The 18,166-nt window shown below is 59.5% G+C and overlaps 1 protein-coding gene across 4 annotated transcripts; it reads right to left on the bottom strand.

The window, feature by feature from the left end:
- Window positions 1-1,772: 1,772 nt before the first annotated feature.
- On the bottom strand, window positions 1,773-16,495 carry RUNDC3A (RUN domain containing 3A). 4 transcript variants are annotated; one of them, XM_029075078.1, is made up of 11 exons: window positions 16,357-16,495; window positions 13,059-13,174; window positions 11,744-11,877; window positions 11,440-11,525; window positions 10,008-10,097; window positions 9,533-9,613; window positions 7,800-7,965; window positions 4,921-5,078; window positions 3,906-4,043; window positions 3,508-3,614; window positions 1,773-2,490 (listed from the first exon to the last, which is right to left on the bottom strand). In XM_029075078.1, exons 1-11 carry the CDS (start codon window positions 16,461-16,463, stop codon window positions 2,348-2,350), a joined length of 1,326 nt encoding a protein of 441 aa, XP_028930911.1. In that variant the 5' UTR covers window positions 16,464-16,495; the 3' UTR covers window positions 1,773-2,347. The 4 variants fall into 4 exon arrangements, with proteins under 4 accessions (XP_028930911.1, XP_028930910.2, XP_028930909.2 ...); XM_029075077.2 differs by having other exon boundaries at window positions 4,921-5,039; XM_029075076.2 differs by having other exon boundaries at window positions 10,008-10,094.
- Between the last annotated feature and the right edge of the window lie 1,671 nt (window positions 16,496-18,166).

Here is an 18,166-nt window from a genome sequence, read left to right as displayed (position 1 = left end):
TAACTTCTCTGTGTCTGTTACCTCGTCTGTAAGATGGGGATTGAGACTGTGAGCCCCACATGAGACAACCTGATTACCTTGTATTTACCCCAGCGCTTAGAACGGTGCTTGGCACATAGTAAGTGTTTAACAAATACCATAATTATTTATTATCTTGTATCTGCCCTAGTGCTTTGTACAGTGCTTGATGCATAGTAAGCACTTGAGAAATTCCACAATTATCCCTTCTTATTAGTAGTTCTATTTTTTTTTTAAAGTGATGGTAGTGTTAAGCGCTTACTATGTGTTGAACACTGTTCTAAGCGCTGGGGTAGATACAAGCTAATCAGGTTGTACAGTCTCTGTCCCACGTGGGGCTCACAGTCTAAATCCCCATTTTACAGGTGAGGGAACTGAGGCACAGAAGTAAAGTGACTTGCCCGAGGTCACACAGCAGACTCGTGGTAGAGTCGGGATGAGAACCCCCGTCCTTCTGACTCCCAGTCCATGTGCCACCCATTAGGGCACATTGCTTCCCCCTTGGGATCTGGGGAGTTGCTCTGAGACGCCCCGCCTTTCAGGTTGTTTCCGCCACCCCCATACCCTCACATAGCATGGCAGAGGGGAGAGTGGAAACTCCTCACTATTGGCTTCAAAGCTGTCCATTCCCTTGCCCCCTCTTACCTCCCCTCCCTTCTCTCCTTCTCCATCCCAACCCGCACACTCCGCTCCTCTGGTGCCGCTAACCTCCTCACTGGGCCTCGTTCTCATCTGTCCCACCATCGAGCCCTGGCCTGGAATGCCCTCCCTCCTCAAATTTGCCAATCACACTTCCCCCCCTTTCAAAGCCCTACTGAAGGCTCACCTCCTCCAGGAGGTCTTCCCAGACTAAGCCCCCTTTTTCCTCTGCTCCTCCTCTCCTCCCCATCGCCCCGACTCCCTCCCTTTGCTCCACCCAGCCCCCCCAGCTCTTGTGTAGATATGTTCTTATTTATAATTCCATTTATATTGATGTGTATCTATAATTCTATTTATATTGATGCTATTGATGCCTTTTTACTTGTTTTGATGCCCATCTTCCCTCTTCTATACTGTGAGCCCGTTGTGGGCAAGGATTGTCTCCCTTTGTTGCTGAATTGTACTTTCCAAGCACTTAGAGAAGCAGCGTGGCTTAGTGGAAACAGCCCGGGCTTGGGAGTCAGAGGTCATGGGTTCTAATCCCAGCTCTGCTACTTGTCAGCTGTGTGACCTTGGGCAAGTCATTTAACTTCCCTGTGCCTCAGTTACCTCATCTGTAAAATGGGGGTGAAGACTGTGAGCCCCACGTGGGACAACCTGATCACCCTGTATCCCCCCAGCGCTTAGAACAGTGCTCTGCACCTAGTAAGCGCTTAAACAAATACCAACCTCAGTACAGTACTCTGTACACTGTAAGTGCTCGATAAATAAAATTGAATGAATGCATGAATAAAGAACGGGCCTGGGAGTCAGCGGGTCATGGGGTCTAATCCTGGTTCTCCTACATGTCTGCTGTGTGACCTTGGGCAGGTCACTTTACTTCCCTGTGCCTCAGTTACCTCAGCTCTAAAATGGGGATCGAGACTGCGAGCCCCACGTGGGAGAGGGATTGGGTCCAACCCGATCTGCTTGTATCCACCCCAGCGCCTGGCACATAGTAAGTGCTTAACAAATGTGACAATAATTATTATTATAGAGAGCGCAGCACCTCACAACCTCCCTTACCCATTCCTGTCCCCTCCCTTCCCTTCCGTCCACACACACACAGAAGCAACTCCTATCCGATCTCTGGCTTTATTGGCGGCTCTGGTAGCAGAACTGCCGGGGGTGGGGGGCGGGGGTAGAGGAGGCAGGTGACCCTGTGGGCCTTAGCAACAGACACTCACGAGACCAGGGTCTGGGGGGACTGGGCAAGGGCCTGGCACCGTCCTTGGGGTCTGGGGAGGGGGACGGGGCTGGGCCTGGGGTAGGGGGAGTCTGTCCCTCTGAGTCCCAACATGAAGTCACTGGGAAACTGCCCCTGAGTCTCTCCACCCCAGCAGACACCCCCAACGCCACCCGCCCCAGAATCCGTCTCGGGGAAGGGCCGGGCCGGACCCAAGGCCTTGCGGCCTCCTCCAGGGTGGAGCCCGGTGTGGAAGAGGGGGTGGCTGGAGACTCCTGGGCCCGATGTCCATCCCGAGGTGGTCCGCGCCCCGCCGGGGTGCCGGGGGCGATGTCCCTGCTCCCCCCTGGATGGCTCCCGGAGAGGGGGAGAAGAAGGCGAGGCGGCTGGGCCGGGCGCGGTAGGATGACCCCGGGGGTGGCCTTGGGGGTCGCCCCGGGGGTCGGGGGAGGGGGGCCCGGGGGTTCAGCTGGGGCTGAGGGCGGGGCTGGCCTCCGGGCTGTCGCTCACTAGGCATTCGTTGGATTTCAGGCTGGTCAGAGACTTGCAGCTGGGGATGGAAGCCAAAGAGCCGCACAGCCCCAGCATGGACGGCGTCGGGTCCTTCCCTGGGGCGGGGGGCGACCGGCGTCAGCCTGGGGCCGGGCCGCCCACCCCCACCCCCGGGCACCCACCGGGACCAGCGGGCGGGTGGGGCTGCCCGTGCCCGGGATGGAAGCTGGGGCGCGGGTGGTGGGCTGGTCTCCTCTCCGTGGGAGCTCGTATTTGTTCTCCTGTGCTCTCCCATGCGCTCAGTACAGTGCTCTGCACCCAGTAAGCGCTCAATAATCAATCGGTATTTATTAAGTGCTTATTGGGAGCCGAGCACTGTACTAAGCGCTTGGGAGAGCACGACAGAATTAGCAGAGATGTTCCCCGCCCAGAACGAGATCAGTAAATACCATTGATTGGAGGGGAGAGGGGTCTGGCCCCGAGTTGTTGGGAGAGGGGTTAGGGGGAGGGTCACCCCTGTCGGATGGAAGGGAGTCAAATCCCGGCTGAATGAAGGGGGAGGGTCTCACCCTCAGCTGGGTGGAGGTGGCGGGGGGCGGGTGGATCTGGTCCCTGGTAAGTGGAGGTGAGTGGGAGGGGTCTCACCCCCAGCCGAGTGTGGAGAGAGGGTCTGGCCCTGGGTGGGTGGAGGAGGGTGGGGGAGGGTCTCATCCCCAGCTGGTGGATGGAGGGAGGGTCTAACCCTGGCTGAATGAAGGGGGAGGGTCTCACCCCGGCTGGGTGAAGGGTGCGGGCTAATCACCTTGGCCCGCACCAGTTGGCGGCAACTGACCAACTGACCAACTGACCAGCAATCAGTTGGCCTTACCCCCAACTGAGTGTGGGAAGGGGGTCTGGCCCCAGCTGGAGGGGGAGGGTCTCATCTCCAGCTGCGTATGGGGAGGGGGTCTGGCCCCAGCTGGAGGTGGGCCTCATCTCCAGCTGAGTATGGGGAGGGGGTCTGGGCCCAGGTGGGTGAAGGTTGGGGCGGGGGGCTTCCTGGCTCCGTCTGGGAGAAAGAGGGGGGTGTGCGGCCCCGCCCGGGTGGAAGAGGGGGTGCCTGGTTCCGACTGGGTGGAGGGGAGGGGTCTCACCGATGGGCCCCCAGGGCTTCCCGTCACGTTTGTCCTCCCCCAGCCGCTGCGAGTCGGAGCTCAGGCTGCCCTCGACGGACAGCTGCTCCGCGCTGGCCAGGCTGTGCCTAAGGGGGAGGCCGTTGGAACTGGGCCCCCCCCCCACCCTCCCCTGCCCGCCCCCCGACCTGAGCCTCCCCCTGCCTCGGGCCTCCTACCCCGCCCCCACAGCCCTGCCCCGGACCCCTCCCTCCTGCCCCCCTGGCCTGGGCGCCCTCCCCCCGCTGCCCCTGCCCTGGGCCTCCAGCAGCCTTCCCGAGGTCCGGGCTCCCCCAGGCCGGGGGGGCTGAGCCCGACCGACGGGGGAACCCGGGAGTCCCGGCCCTCGGCTCTCCCGGCCAGAGCGCGGGGCCTGTTACCTCCGGTACAGCTTGGCATCCTGCCCGCCCTCTGGCCCGTTGAGCGTGCCCAGCGACGGCCACTGGGCGCCCAGCGGGGCAACCAGCTCCTTGCAGGGGGGCACCAGGGGGGCTTGCTCACAGGGGATCAGGCCTGTCCTGGGGGGGGGGAGGGGGAGTCAGGGGGCACGGGGTGGGCGGGTGGCAGGGGGGGAGCTGCAGGAAGACTTCCTCCAGCGATGGAGAGAGACAGCCCGCTACAGCGATGGACAGATGGAGAGACAGAGAGAGACAGGCCCGGAGGTGGAGAGATGGGGATTGGGAGGGACGGGGGGGAGAAACGGGAACAGAGACGGAGAGCTAGAGACCCAGAGAGACCGACCGAGGCCTAGCGGAAGAGCCCGGGGCCTGGGGGTCAGAGGGCCCGAGTTCTAACCCCGGCTCCGCCACCTGTCTGCCGTGACCTCGGGTGAGTCACTTGACTGGGCCTCAGTTCCCTCCCCTGCAGAAATGGGAATTCAACATCTCTTCCACCTCCGACTTGGACCGGGAGCCCCACGTGGGACCTGATTAATTTCGTATCTACCCCAGCGCTTCGCACAGGGCTCGACACGTAGTTCGCGCTGGTCTGTGATCACTGTCGTTATTGGCGGGGGCCCGGCGAGGCAGAGGGACCGCTTGACGGATACCGCCATTATCCGTTATCATCATTACTACTAAATTGTACTTTCCAAGCGCTCAATACAGTGCTCTGCACAAAATAAGGGCTCCATAAATACGATTGAATGTATGAATGAATGAGACCCGGAGAGACAGAGGGACAGAGAGGGAGACAGAAAAACAGGATGGGAGAAAGAGATAAGGTCGGGAGCAGAGATGGAGAGACGCGAAGAGACGAAGATAAGGGGAGAGCTGGAGAGTTAAGAGGCAGTGGGCCGGGGAAATAGATACAAGCAGAGGGCCGGGTGTGGGGTCGGGTGATGCAGGCGGGTGGGGGGCGAGGTCAGAGGGCAGGGGTGAAGGGGGGATTGCTCACAGCTGCTCTTGCAGCTCCAGGATAACGCCCTCCAGCTCTCTCTTCTCCAGCTGGTGCTGCCCCGTGGCCTCGTCAAGTCGTCTCTGCAGTCGCTTGTTCTCGGCTTCCAGGTCTTTGAGCTGCGATTCCCGAAGCCGCACCAGCTCCTCCAGGTACCCCTGGGGAGCGGGCGCCGCCTCAGCCCAGAGCCCCCTGGCACCACCCAGTCCGGATCCTCCCTCCGTTTGCTTTTCGTGGAATTTGTCGGGCACTTCCTATATGCCAGGCACCATAATAATAATGATAATAGCATTTGTTAAGCGCTTCCTATGCGCCAGGCACCATAACGATAACAATAATAGCATTTGTTAAGCGCTCCCTATGTGCCAGGCACCGTAACAATAATAATAACAATGATAATAGTATTCGTTAAGTGCTTCCTATGTTCCAGGCACAGTAATGATAATAATATCAATAATAATAGTATTTAAGCACTTCCTATGTGCCAGGTGCTGTAATAATAATAATTACAGCCACCATCATCATCATCATCATTATGGCATATGTTAAGCGCTTACTTTGTGCCAGGCACTGTACTAAGCGCTGGGGTGGATACAAGCAAATCTGGTTGGACCCAGTCCTTGTCCCACGTGGGGCTCAGGCTCAATCCCCATTTTACAGATGAGGTCAGTAAGGCCCAGAGAGGTGAATCGACTTGACCAAGGTCGCCCAGCAGATAAGGGCGGAGCTGGGATTAGAACTCCCGATCTTCTGACTCCCGGCCCTGAGCTCTATCCACTACGCCATGCCGCTTCCCATAATAATAACAATAATAATATTTGTTAAGTGCTACTATGTGCCAGGCACTCTAATAATAGTCATATTTGTTAAGCACTTATTAAGGCACTGTTCTAAGCGCTAGGGTAGATACAAAATAATTGTGTTGGACACAGTCCCCGTCCCACGTGTCCCACGAGACTGGCAGACTCTACCCCCATTTTACAGATGAGGAAACTGAGGCCCAGAGAAGTCAAGTGACTTGCCCAAGGTCACCCAGGAGACAAGTCAGGTGGAGGAGCCGGGATTAGAACCCGCATCCTCTGACTCCCAGGCCTGTGCTCTTTCCATTAGACCGCGCTGCTTCTCCCCGCCGGAAACTCCCTCCGACCCAACCGCTGCTCACTGCTCCCTTTCCACTGGATCCGGTCCAGTCCAGTTTGACCCAGACAGTTCCGAGACGAGCAAGATATCGGTCCAGCGCCTCTCCCCCGGCTGCCCCTTCCCCCAGGCCCGACTCCTCCTTGCCCCGTCCCGCTGGCTGTGCTGGCCCCGGTGACCGGGCATCCCTGCCTGGACTCCTCCTCCTCCTCCTTCTCCTCCTCTTCTCTCTCCTTCCCTCCTTTCCCTCCCAACCCTCGCCTCCAACAGCTTCCTTTGCCATGGAGCTCAGGGGGTGAGGCCACGAAGGAGGGCGCCTCATAAACGAAGTACAACGTGCCAGGAGGGACTGGGCAGGTGGCTTACCACCCCTCCAGAGGCCCGAGTCAGAGAGAGAAGTCAGGGTTGGGGGACCCCGGGCACCCGGGGTCCCAAGCCTCTGCAAGTCCAGAAGCCCGGTTGGCTGGGCCTTTGAAATCGGGTCCCGGGGGTGCCATGGCTGCAGCCTGGGGGGCTACATCCTGGCCCCTGCGCCTCCTTCCCCTCCTCCTTTCTCTTGGAGATGTAGCCACTAGTCCCTGCCCCGTTTTCCCCTAGTCCCTTCCCCTCTGTCCTTCCAAGTAGCACTGAGGCAGCAGCATGGTGTAGTGGATGGAGCCGGGGCCGGGGAGTTAGAAGGTCATGGGTTCTAATCCCCCCTCCGCCACTGGTCACCTGTGTGACCTTGGGCAAGTCCCTTCGCCTCTCTGTGCCTCAGTTGCCTCATTTGTACAGTGGGGAGTGAGACTGTGAGCCCCTCGTGGGACAGGGACTGTGTCCAATCCAATTTGCTTCTGTCCACCCCAGTGCTTAGTCCAGCGCCTTATCCTATTCCATCGCCCCGCCTCGCTCCCTTGGCTCTCTCTCCCTCCCCATCCCACAGCGCTTGTGTATATATATGCATATCTATAATTTTATTTATATCAATGCCTGTTTACTTGTTCTGATGTATTTATATCTCCAGTTCTCTTTATATTGATGCCATTGATGCCTGATTACTTTGTTTTGATGTCTGTCTTCCCCCTTCTAGACTGAGAGCCCGTTGTGGGCAGGGATTGTCTTTCTTTGTTGCTGAACTGTCCTTTCCAAGCGCTTAGAGAGGCAGCGTGGCTCAGCGGACAGAGCCCGGGCTTGGGAGTCAGGGGTCATGAGTTCGAATGCCGGCTCTGCCACTTGTCATCTGGGTGACTGCGGGCAAGTCACTTCACTTCTCTGGGCCTCAGTGACCTCGTCTGTAAAATGGGGATTGACCGTGAGCTTCACGTGGGACAACCTCATCACCCTGGATCTCCCCCAGCGCTTAGAACAGTGCTCTGCACGTACTAAGCGCTCAACAAATGCCAGCATTATTAGTACAGTGCTCTGCACACAGTAAACGCTCAGTAAATACGACTGAATGGCACATAGTAAGCACTTAACAAGTACCATTATTGTTCTTATTATTAATTGAGCACTATTAAGTGGGTGCAGAGCACTAAACTAAGCACTTGGGAGAACCCAGGATAATAGAGTTGCCCAGGTGACCCTCCTCCCCTCTCCTCTCTGCCCTTCCGCCCACCCTCGTGGCTTCTCCCCCCGCCCCCCCCAGGCCCCATCACCCCAATCCCCCCGTTCCAGTCCTCCCTCTTCCGTGCCCCCTCTCCCTGACCCGTCCCCCCCTCCCCGACGGTGCCCGCCACGGCCTCCTCCTCCACGCAGCCCACCTTCTGGGCATAGACGATGCGGAACTTGTGCTCCATCTTGCGCCACTTATTGTAGCAGCTGTCCTCGCCGGTGACCAGGGGCAGGTAGGGGAGCTCGGGGGAGCTGTCCTCGCTCGTGCTGCTCCCCACGCTGCGCCGCTCCTCCTCGTCCGTCAGGTAGTCGTAGCTGCGTCGTCCCCCCGGGGCTCGGGTCAGGGCGGCACCGGGCCCGGGGACCCCCACCTCCCCACCTCCCCTCTCCTCCCTCCCCCTCCGCCAGCTGTGCTCGGTCCCCCTCTCTCCTAATGATAATAATGATGGTATTTGTTAAGCGCTTAACCCGGTGCCAGGCCCTGTACTGAGCGCTGGGGTGGATACCAGCAGAGCGGGTTGGACACAGTCCCTGTCCCACGTGGGGCTCACAGGCTTCATCCCCGGTTTACAGATGAGGTCACTGAGGCCCAGAGAAGTGAAGTGACTCGCCCGAGGTCACTCGGCTGACAAGTGGCGGAGCCGGGATTAGAAGCGAGGACCGTCCGACTCCCAGGCCCGTGTTCTACCCACCACACCGTGCAGGCTTCCGCCCATCGATCGGTGGCATTTATCGAGCACTTACTGCCTGCAGAGCACTGTGTTAAGCGCCCGGGAGAGTACGGTACAACAGAGTCGATGGGCACGTTTCCCCCGCTCTAGACTGTAGACGGCGATGCCTCCAAGAGGCCTTCCCAGACTAAGCCCCACTTTTCCTCATCTCCCCCTCCCTTCTGCGTCGCCCTGACTTGCTTCCTTTCCTCTCCCCGCCCCCCTCCCAGCCCCACACCCCTTAACGTCCAGTTTGGTTATTTTATTTATTTGTGCTGATGTCTGTCTCCCCCATTCTAAACTGGGGGTTCACTGTGGGCAGATGATGTCACTGTTTACTGTTGTACTGTGATAATAACGTAGGTATTTGTTAAGCGCTTCCTATGTGCCGGGCACCGCTCTAAGCGCTGGGGGAGATACAGGGTCGTCAGGTCGGCCCACGTGAGGCTCACGGTTAATCCCCATGTTACAGATGAGGTCGCTGAGGCCCAGAGAAGTGAAGTGACTCGCCCACAGTCACACAGCTCAGTGGAAAGAGCACGGGCTTGGGAGTCAGAGGTCATGAGTTCGAATCCCGGCTCTGCCACTTGTCGGCTGTGTGACTGTGGGCAAGTCACTTCACTTCTCTGGGCCTCAGTTACCTCATCTGTAAAATGGGGATTAAGACGGTGAGCCTCACGTGGGACATCCTGATGACCCTGTATCTACCCCAGCGCGCGTAGAACAGTGCTTGGCACATAGTTAGCGCTTAACAAATACCGACATTATTAAGTGGCAGAGCCGGGATTCGAACCCGTGACCTCTGCCTCCCAAGCCCGGGCTCTTTCCACTGAGCCACGCTGCTTCTCTAAAGCACTCTTGTACTTGTACTCTTGTACTCCCTCAAGGGTTTAGTACAGTGCTGCACACCCAATAAGCGCTGCTCAATAAATACGATCGAATGAATGCATAGCGCGGTCTCGCCCTCTCCCAGGTGCTTAGTACAGTGCTCTGCACCCAGGAAGCGCTCGATAAATACGACCGAATGAACGAATGGATGAGCGAGTTTATAGTGGCCTTCTCTCCTCTCCCTCCTCGTCTCCCCCAGACTTCTCCCCCCAAGCAGGGTCCTGAGGGGGTGGCGGGGTCTGCGCAGAAGGGGGGCATCGGGGGCCGGGGGGGGGGGGTCTCACCTCTGCGTGAACTTGAGGTACGGCGTGTAGTCGATGACAACGGGGGTCTTCCCGTCCATCACCTCGCCCTTCAGGCAGAAGCTGAAATGCGGAGCCCACACGGTGGCAAGTGGGGGTGGGATGATGATGAGGATGCCGATGGTATCTGTTAAGCGCTTCCTAGGTGCCAAGCCCTGTGCTAAGCGCTGGGGTGGATACGAGGTAAAAGGGTTGTCCCCCCGAGGGGGCTCCCAGGCTTCATCCCCATCTTCCAGATGAGGTCACCGAGGCCCAGAGAAGTGAAGTGACCGGCCCAAGGTCACCCGGCAGACAAGTGGCGGAGGCGGGATTAGAACCCACGACCTCTGACCCCCCAAGCCCGGGCTCTGAGCCCCGCTGTGGGGGGTCTGCGCCCCGGCTGGGGGGGGAGGGGGAGGGGGGGGAAATCCTGCCGCCCCCCGCCCCCCCCCCCGCAGCCCCCCGCCCGCGGCCCCACCTGAAGTCGATGGCGCTGAGGCCGATGAGCATCCCGGTGAGCACGGTGGACTCCTCGCGCAGCATGATGGCCCCGTCGTCGTAGAATCTTCTGTGGGAGGGGGCTCCGTCACCGCCCCCCGCCCCCCAACGTCTCCTCGGCTGCAGCCCCCTCCCACCCATCATCTCTTCCCCCGGACACCTCCCCCGGGCCCCCCAACCCTCCCTTAAATCCCCTCTCCCCTCCCCTTGGCCCCTCCCCTGCCCCACCCTCCCCAGCCCCCGCCCCCTCCCCGGGCCCCGCCCACCAGCCTCCCTAGGCTCCGCCCACACTCTCCCACAGGCCACGCCCTCTCCCTTGGCCCCTCCCCGGCCCCTCCCTCCAACTGGCTCCTCCCCTCCCCCGCCCCTCTCCCCTTGGCCCCGCCCCCTCCTTCCAATAGGCTCCTCCTCTGCCCCGCCCCCTTTCCCTTGGCCCCGCCCCCTCCTCTCCCTCCAATGGGCTCCTCTCCCATCCCGCCCACTCTCTCATTGGCTCCGCCCCCAACACGTCCCTCCTTCTCATTGGCCCCTCCCCTGCCACGCCCACTCTTCCTTGGCCCCTCCCTCTGTCGTGTCCACTTCCCCTTGGCCCCGCCCCCAGCCCGCCTCCCTCCCCCCATTGGCTCCTCTCCCATCCCGCCCACTCTCCCATTGGCTCCGCCCCCGCCCTACCGCCCCCTTGGCTCCGCCCCCAACACTTCCCTCCTTCCCATTGGCCCCTCCCCTCTCCCCCTCCCTCCCATTTGCCCCTCCCCTGCCCCGCCCACTCTTCCTTGGCTCCTCCCCCTTCGCTCCTCCCCCAACACGTCCCTCCTTCCCATTGGCTCCTCCTTGCCCCGCCCACTCTCCCCTTGGCTCCGCCCCCCGCCCCGGCCGGGTCTCCCGGGACGGGACAGGGCAGGACAGGACAGGGGTGATAATAAATACTAATAATGTTGGCATTTGTTAAGCGCTGACTAGGTGCCGAGCACTGTTCTAAGCGCTGGGGGAGATACAGGGGAATCGGGTTGTCCCACGTGGGGCTCCCCGTCTTCATCCCCCTTTCACAGATGAGGTCACTGAGGCACCGAGAAGTGAAGTGACTTAATGATGGTGGCATTTGTTAAGCGCTTACTAGGTGCAAAGCACCGTTCTAAGCGCCGGGGGGGGGGGGAGATACAAGGTGATCAGGTTGTCCCACGTGGGGCTCCCGGTCTTCATCCCCATTTTCCAGATGAGGTCACTGAGGCTCAGAGAGGTGAAGTGACTTGCCCAAGGTCACCCAGCCGACAGGCGGCGGAGCCGGGATTCGAACCCATGACCTCCGGCTCCCAAGCCCGGGCTCTTGCCACTGAGCCCCGCTGCTTCTCTAGGACAGGGCAGGGCGGGACAGGGCGTGCCGAGGGGTGGCCAGGCGGGCCGGGTGGACTCACCGCGTGGTGCGGGTGTCCCTGAGGGCGGTGGCGATGTACTCCGACATGCGCTTCTCCATCAGCGCCACCCGGATCCAGGCCCGACCCTGGAAGGGCAGCGAGGCCTTGGTGGGTCAGCCCGGCCGGGGCGGGGGGCGAAGGCCGAGCGGGCCGGCGCCTCCCCGGGACCCCCCGCCTCCCTCGCCGGAGGGCCAGAGACCCCCGGGCCGGGGCTCCCACCACTCGGGGCGGGGGTCGGGGATGGGACGGCCGCCCGCCTCCTCGCCGGCTCCCTTCCGCGTGCCTTCCCCAGGAGGCCGCCCACCTTGGCCCGGGCCGTGCCGATGTTCTCCATGTTCTCGATGCTGGCCACGCAGTTATTGGGTACCTTGCTGCAGGCCAAGCGGATGTAGTCCCAGAAGCCTCTCTGCCCATCCGAGCTGAACCAGCTGACGGGGCCTAGGGGGACACTGGAATTGGGGCCGAGCTGGGGTGGGGGGGGGGCCGGGGCCGGGGGAGGGTCGGGGTCCCCGGGGCCGGGGCCGGTTCAGGCAGAGGCTTGAGAGAAGGAGCTGGAGAAGCGGCGTGGCCTAGCGGAAGGAGCGTAGGCCTGGGGGGGTCAGGAGGACCCGGGTTCTAATCCTGACTCCCGCCCCCGGCCGGTGGGTGAGCGGGGACGAGTCGCTTCGCTTCTCTGGGCCTCAGTTCCCTCATCTGGAAAATGGGGATTAAGACCGTGGGACGGGGACTGCGTCCGACCCGATCGGCTTGTATCCCGCCCAGTGCTTAGCGCAGTGCCTCACCTACAGTCAAGGCTTGATGATAATGTTGGTATTTGTTAAGCGCTTACTATGCGCAGAGCTCTGTTCTAAGCGCTGGGGGAGATACGGGGTCACCGGGTCGTCCCACGTGAGGCTGACAGTTAATCCCCATTTTACAGATGAGGTCACTGAAGCACAGAGAATAATAATGATGATGTTGGTATTTGTTAAGCGCTCACTATGTGCAGAGCGCTGCTCTAAGCGCTGGGGGAGATACAGGGTACAGGGTGAAGTGAAGCGACTCGCCCACGGTCACCCAGCTGACAAGTGGCGGAGCCGGGATTCGAACCCATGACCTCCGACTCCCAAGCCCGGGCTCTTGCCACTGAGCCACGCTGCCTCCCTTAACCAATCCCACAATTAGGATGATGCTTATTATTCATTATTATTACAGAGGCGGGAGTGATGGGACCCCGTCTAGAGAAGCGGCGTGGGATAGAACATGGGAAGTCGGAAGGTCCGAATCCTGGTTCCACCACCTGTTTGCTGCGTGATCTTGGGCAAGTCACTTCACTTCTCTGGGCCTCAGTGACCTCATCCGTAAAATGGGGATTGAGACTGCGAGCCCCACGCGGGGCAAGGGACCGTGTCCAGCCCGATTCGCTTGTCTCCACCCCAGCGCCCGGATATAGCGAGCGCTTCACAGATACCGTTATCGTTGTCGTTATTATGATCCCAGGGCTCGGTACAATGCTTGGCCCAGAGTAAGTGCTTAACGGAAAGCAGAGTTATTAGCGTTGTTATTATGATCGCGGGCGGGGGCCGGGGCCGGGGGGGAGGTGGGGGCGGCGGGGCCGGCCGGGGGTGGTCCCCGCTGACCCTTGAAGCGGTGGCTGAGGATCTGTTCCAAGATGGCGGCGAAGTTGACAAACTCCTCGGAAGACTCGTCGATGGGCTCCGCGGTGTATTTCTCCAACAGGGTCTTCACCGAGAACCTGGGGGAAGCCCAAAGGAACGACGGGGCTGAGGGTTCGCTCCCCCGGGACCCCAGACCCAACCCCCGCACTGGAAGGCCTGGGATATTGCTATACGGTACTCGCCCAAGTGCTTAGTGCAGTGCTTTGCACACGGTGAGCGCTCAATAAATACGATTGAATGAATGAATGACCACCCCTTCCCCCGAAGACTCTTTCATTCACTTATAGTAATAATAATGTGGGTATTTGTTAAGCGCTTACTGTGTGCGGAGCACCGGGGGAAGGAGGTTGCCCCACGTGAGGCTCACGGTCTTCATCCCCATTTGACCGATGAGGGAATTGAGGCACAGAGAAGTTAAGTGACTTGCCCACAGTCACCCAGTATTTATTGAGCGCTTACTGCGTGCACCGCACGAAGCGCTTGGAATGTAGAGAAGCAGCGTGGCTCAGTGGAAAGAGCCCGGGCTTTGGAGTCGGGGGTCATGAGTTCGAATCCCGGCTCTGCCACTCGTCAGCTGGGGGACTGTGGGCGAGTCACTTCACTTCTCTGGGCCTCAGTGACCTCATCTGGAAAAGGGGGGTTAAGCCTGTGAGCCCCCGTGGGACGACCCGATTCCCCTGTGGCTACCCCAGCGCTTAGAACAGTGCCCTGCACATAGTAAGCGCTTAACAAATCCCAACATTATTATTATTAACGTACAATTCGGCAACAGATAGAGACAATCCCTGCCCATTGACGGGCTTACAGTCTTCCGGTTCCGGTCAGGTGGGGGTCCCCTGTAGGGATAGTGGAAGGGAAAAGTATGGGGAGGGGGGCACGTTCCACTGTGGCCAGTCCCCTGTCTCTAGTCGGGTCCCCCGGACCCTCACCCTTTTGGAAAGGGGCTAGACCATCCAACCCGCCCTGATTCTCCCTCTAGTGACCCAGAACGGACCCATCCTGGAATCTCTGCGAACCCTTGGATCTTGGATTCCCAGCTACTTCCTCCCGAGTTGATCTCAAGGGGGGCACTTTGGGGGGTACTGCCCCCCCCTCCCCGCCCCCATCACCTAGAGAAGCAGCGTGGCTCAGTGGAAAGAGCCCGGGCTTGGGAGTCAGAGGTCATGGGTTCGACTCCTGTCAGCTGTGTGACTGTGGGCGAGTCACTTCACTTCTCTGCGCCTCAGTTACCTCCTCTGTAAGATGGGGATTAACTGTGAGCCTCACGTGGGACAACTCGATCACCCTGTATCTACCCCGGCGCTTAGAACGGTGCTCTGCGCATCGTAAGCGCTTAACAAATACCAACATTATTCAGGGAATGTGCCTATTTATCGTTGTATGATACTCTCCCAAGTGCTTAGTACGGTGCTCTGCACACGGTGGGCGCTCAATAAATAGGAATGAATGGGGTGGGGCGGGTGAGGGAGAGGGTGACCCAGCCGGGAGGATGTGAGGTTGACGTTCCCGAAGGCCGAACGCCATCTCAGGGACTGACGGGGCCGGAGAGCCATCAATCCATCGATCGGTGGTATTTACTGAGCGCTTACTGCGTGCAGAGCACCATACTAAGCGCTTGGGAGAATACGCTGTAATCGTATAACAGACCTATTCTGTTATATTGTCATATCGTGTTCCGTCTAAGCAGCGTGGCCTAGCGCCAAGAGCACGGGCTTGGGAGTCAGAGGACGTGGGCGCTAATCCCAGCTCCACCATCTGTCTGCTGTGTGACCTCGGACAAGTCACTTCACTGCTCCGTGCCTCGGTTACCTCATCCGTAAAACGGAGATACCGTGAGCCCCCCGTGGGACGACCTGATCATCTTGTATCTACCCCAGTGCTTTGAACAGTGCTCGGCACACAGTAAGCGCTCAACAAATACCATCATAATAATTAATTATCATTATTACTTCCTGCCCGCAACAGTCTAGAGGTCTTCAGAGCCGGCCTGGTCCAGTCTAGGGCCAGCGCGGGGCCCGGAACCCCCGCAACAGCTCCACGGGAAGCCGGGACCCGGGTTTGACCTCCGCCTTCCGGCGCCCGCTCGGGGCTCGGCCGCCGAGCCGGACACGGGACCCAGAGCGCTGGCGTGCCCACGGGCCTGCGACGTTTGAATTTGCCCCTTGCCCACTCCAGAGCCTCAGGCTCGCCCAGGCCTCGAAGGGGAGCAGGCAAGGGATGGGATGGCTGCCTACTCCAGCCCCACCTCCACGATGCGCTCCTCTGACGCCAACCCTCTCGCTGCCCCTCCGTCTCGTCTATCTCGCCGCCGACCGCTCGCCCCCGGCCCGCCTCGGGCCCGGGAGGCCCTCCCTCCTCAAATCCGACAGAAAATTCCTCTCCCCCTCCACCGAAGCCTTATCGGGGGCCCAGTTCCTCCAAGAGGCCTTCCCTGACTAAACCCTCTCCTCCTCCTCTCCCACTCCCTTCTGCGTCACCCCGACTCGCTCCCTCGGTTCGTCCCCCCCTCCCGGCCCCCGGTACCGGTGTCCCTTTCTGTCATTTATCGATTTCTATTCGAGCCCGTCTCTTCCCACCTCTAGTCTGCAAGCTCGCTGTGGGCAGGGAATTTGTTTACTGTCCTGCCGTCTCTCCCAAGGGCTCAGTACAGCGCCCTGCACACAGTGAGCGCTCGATAAAGCCGACCGGCCGAAGGAATAAACGGAGGAAAGACGGGCAGGGAGTAGGCAGGGGAAGCCAGGGTCGGTCCTCCCCTTTCGAACATGGCTTCCCGGAGGAGCGGCCTTGCCAGCTACCTGAGAGAGGGGGGTCCCGGGGGGGGGGGGCGGCCCCCTCTTTCTGCCTGGGGGCGAGGAGGGGGGATGAAAGCACTTACGTCCCTAGCCGGAATTTATTGATTTATAATAGATGTCAGTCTCCCCCTCTAGACCGTGAGCTCCTTGCGGGGTGGGAACGCGCCCGCTAATTCTGTTGCATCGGACTCTCCGGAGCGCTCAGTACGGTGGTCCGCGCCCAGTTCAATAAACAGGATGGATGGATGGATGGATGGATGGATGGATGGATGGATGGATGGATGGATGGATGGATGGATGGATGGAGGGGGGCCCGGACAAGGTGGCTAAGGAGGCCCTTTGTCACGGGAGAGAGTCCCCTGCCCTGAGCAGCCCAGGAAGGATGTGTCCCTTCCCGATCCCCCCCGGGGAGCCGCCTGCCCCAGCCCCCTGCAAGCCCCCCGGGGGTCGCCCGCCCCCTCGAGCACCTGCACACGGTGATGAGGTTCCTCCGCTCCACGGCCACGTTGCGGGAGGAGGCCTTCTTGGAGGAGAGGCCCAGCGCCATGGCGGACTGCACGCAGCTGGATTCCATCCAGAGGGGACCCCCCGAGCCCCCTCCCCACCCCCCGCCCCCTCCCTCTCAGGACCCCGGGCTCATGGAGCCCCCTCCCCCTCCCACCCCCCGGCCGGTCCCGCCCCGTCCCGCGGGCCGGGGGTCCGGACGGAGCTGTCCCCGGTGCTGGTGCGGACCCCCCCCCTCCCCGTGACGTCACAGCCCCCGCCCCCTCCCCCGTGACGTCACACCTCCCGCCCCCCCACCCCGCCCAAGCCCCGGGACCAATGGGCGGAGGGCTGCGTGGGCCCGGACCCCCCCTCCCCTCACTTATTATTCTATTTCTTTCCCCGGTGATGATGCCCATCTAGCAATTCGGTCATTCAGTCGCATCTGCTGAGCCCCGCCTATGTGCGCAGCACTGGACTAAGCGCTGGGAGTGGACGATTCGGCCCCGGATAATAATCGTGTTGGGATTTGATAAGCGCTTCCTATGGGCAGAGCCCTGGACTAAGCGCCGGGAATGGACGATTCGGCCACAGATAATAATAATACTGTTGGGATTTGATAAGCGCTTACTATGTGCAGAGCACTGTTCTAAGCGCTGGGGGAGATACAGGGTCATCGGGTCGTCCCACGGGAGGCTCACAGTTCATCCCCATTTTACGGATGAGGTCACTGAGGCCAGAGAAGTGAAGTGACTCGCCCACAGTCACACAGCTGACGAGGGGCAGAGCCGGGAGTCGAACTCATGACCTCTGACTCCGAAGCCCAGCCTCTTTTCCACTGAGCCAGCTTACGTAGTAAACTCACATGGGACGACCTGATTACCCTGTATCTACCTCAGCACTTAGAACAGTGCTCTGCACATAGTAAGCGCTTAACAAATACCAACATTATTATGATGATTAGACTGTAAGCCCGTCAAAGGGCAGGGACCGTCTCTATCTGTTACCGATTTGTCCATTCCAAGCGCTTAGTACAGTGCTCTGCACATAGTAAGCGCTCAATAAATACTACTGAATGAATGAATGACTATGAATGAAGCGACGGGGCCAGGGTCACACAGCAGACAAGTGGCGGAGCTGGGATTAGAACCCACGACCTCTGACTTCCAGGCCCATGTCCTATCCATTACTCCACGCTGCTCAAATGCAATATAACTCTGGTATACATACAATATATGTGCGGTATATATCCGTCATTTGTCGGCTGTGTGACTTCGGGCAAGTCACTTTATTTCTCTGTGCCTCAGGTACCTCACCTGTAAAACGGGGACTAATAATAATAAGAATAATGTTGGTATTTGTGAAGCGCTTACTATGTGCCGAGCACTGTTCTAAGCGCTGGGGTAGATACAGGGGAATCAGATTGTCCCGCGTGAGGCTCACAGTCTGCATCCTCATTTTACAGATGAGGTCACTGAGGCCCAGAGAAGTGAAGTGACTTGCCCACAGTCACACAGCTGACAAATGGCAGAGCTGGGATTCGAACCCATGACCTCTGACTCCCAAGCCCCGGCTCTTTCCACTGAGCCGCGCTGCTTGATTAAGACCGGGAGCCCCACGTGAGACAATCCGATGACCTTATATCTATCCCAGTGCTTGGCACATAGTAAGCGCTTAACAAATACCATCATTACGATTATTATTAAATACAATATAACTCAGCTCTTAGAATAATAATAATAATACTAATGTTGGTATTTGTTAAGCGCTTACTATGTGCAGAGCACTGTTCTG

Source organism: Ornithorhynchus anatinus, chromosome 11 (genome assembly GCF_004115215.2).
Source record: "Ornithorhynchus anatinus isolate Pmale09 chromosome 11, mOrnAna1.pri.v4, whole genome shotgun sequence".
NCBI classification, from domain to species: domain Eukaryota; kingdom Metazoa; phylum Chordata; class Mammalia; order Monotremata; family Ornithorhynchidae; genus Ornithorhynchus; species Ornithorhynchus anatinus.
This window is presented reverse-complemented; position numbering and strand designations above follow the sequence as displayed.

What these genes read in the sequence shown, in the direction of transcription:
- RUNDC3A (XM_029075078.1), bottom strand. Translation starts at nt 16,463, where the DNA reads ATGGAATCCAGCTGCGTGCAGTCCGCCATGGCGCTGGGCCTCTCCTCC. An exon ending in AACCTCATCACCGTGTGCAG is followed by an intron (nt 13,175 to 16,356) that starts GTGCTCGAGGGG and finishes GGCTTCCCCCAG; the next exon opens with GTTCTCGGTGAAGACCCTGT. An exon ending in CCTCAGCCACCGCTTCAAGG is followed by an intron (nt 11,878 to 13,058) that starts GTCAGCGGGGAC and finishes GTGTCCCCCTAG; the next exon opens with GCCCCGTCAGCTGGTTCAGC.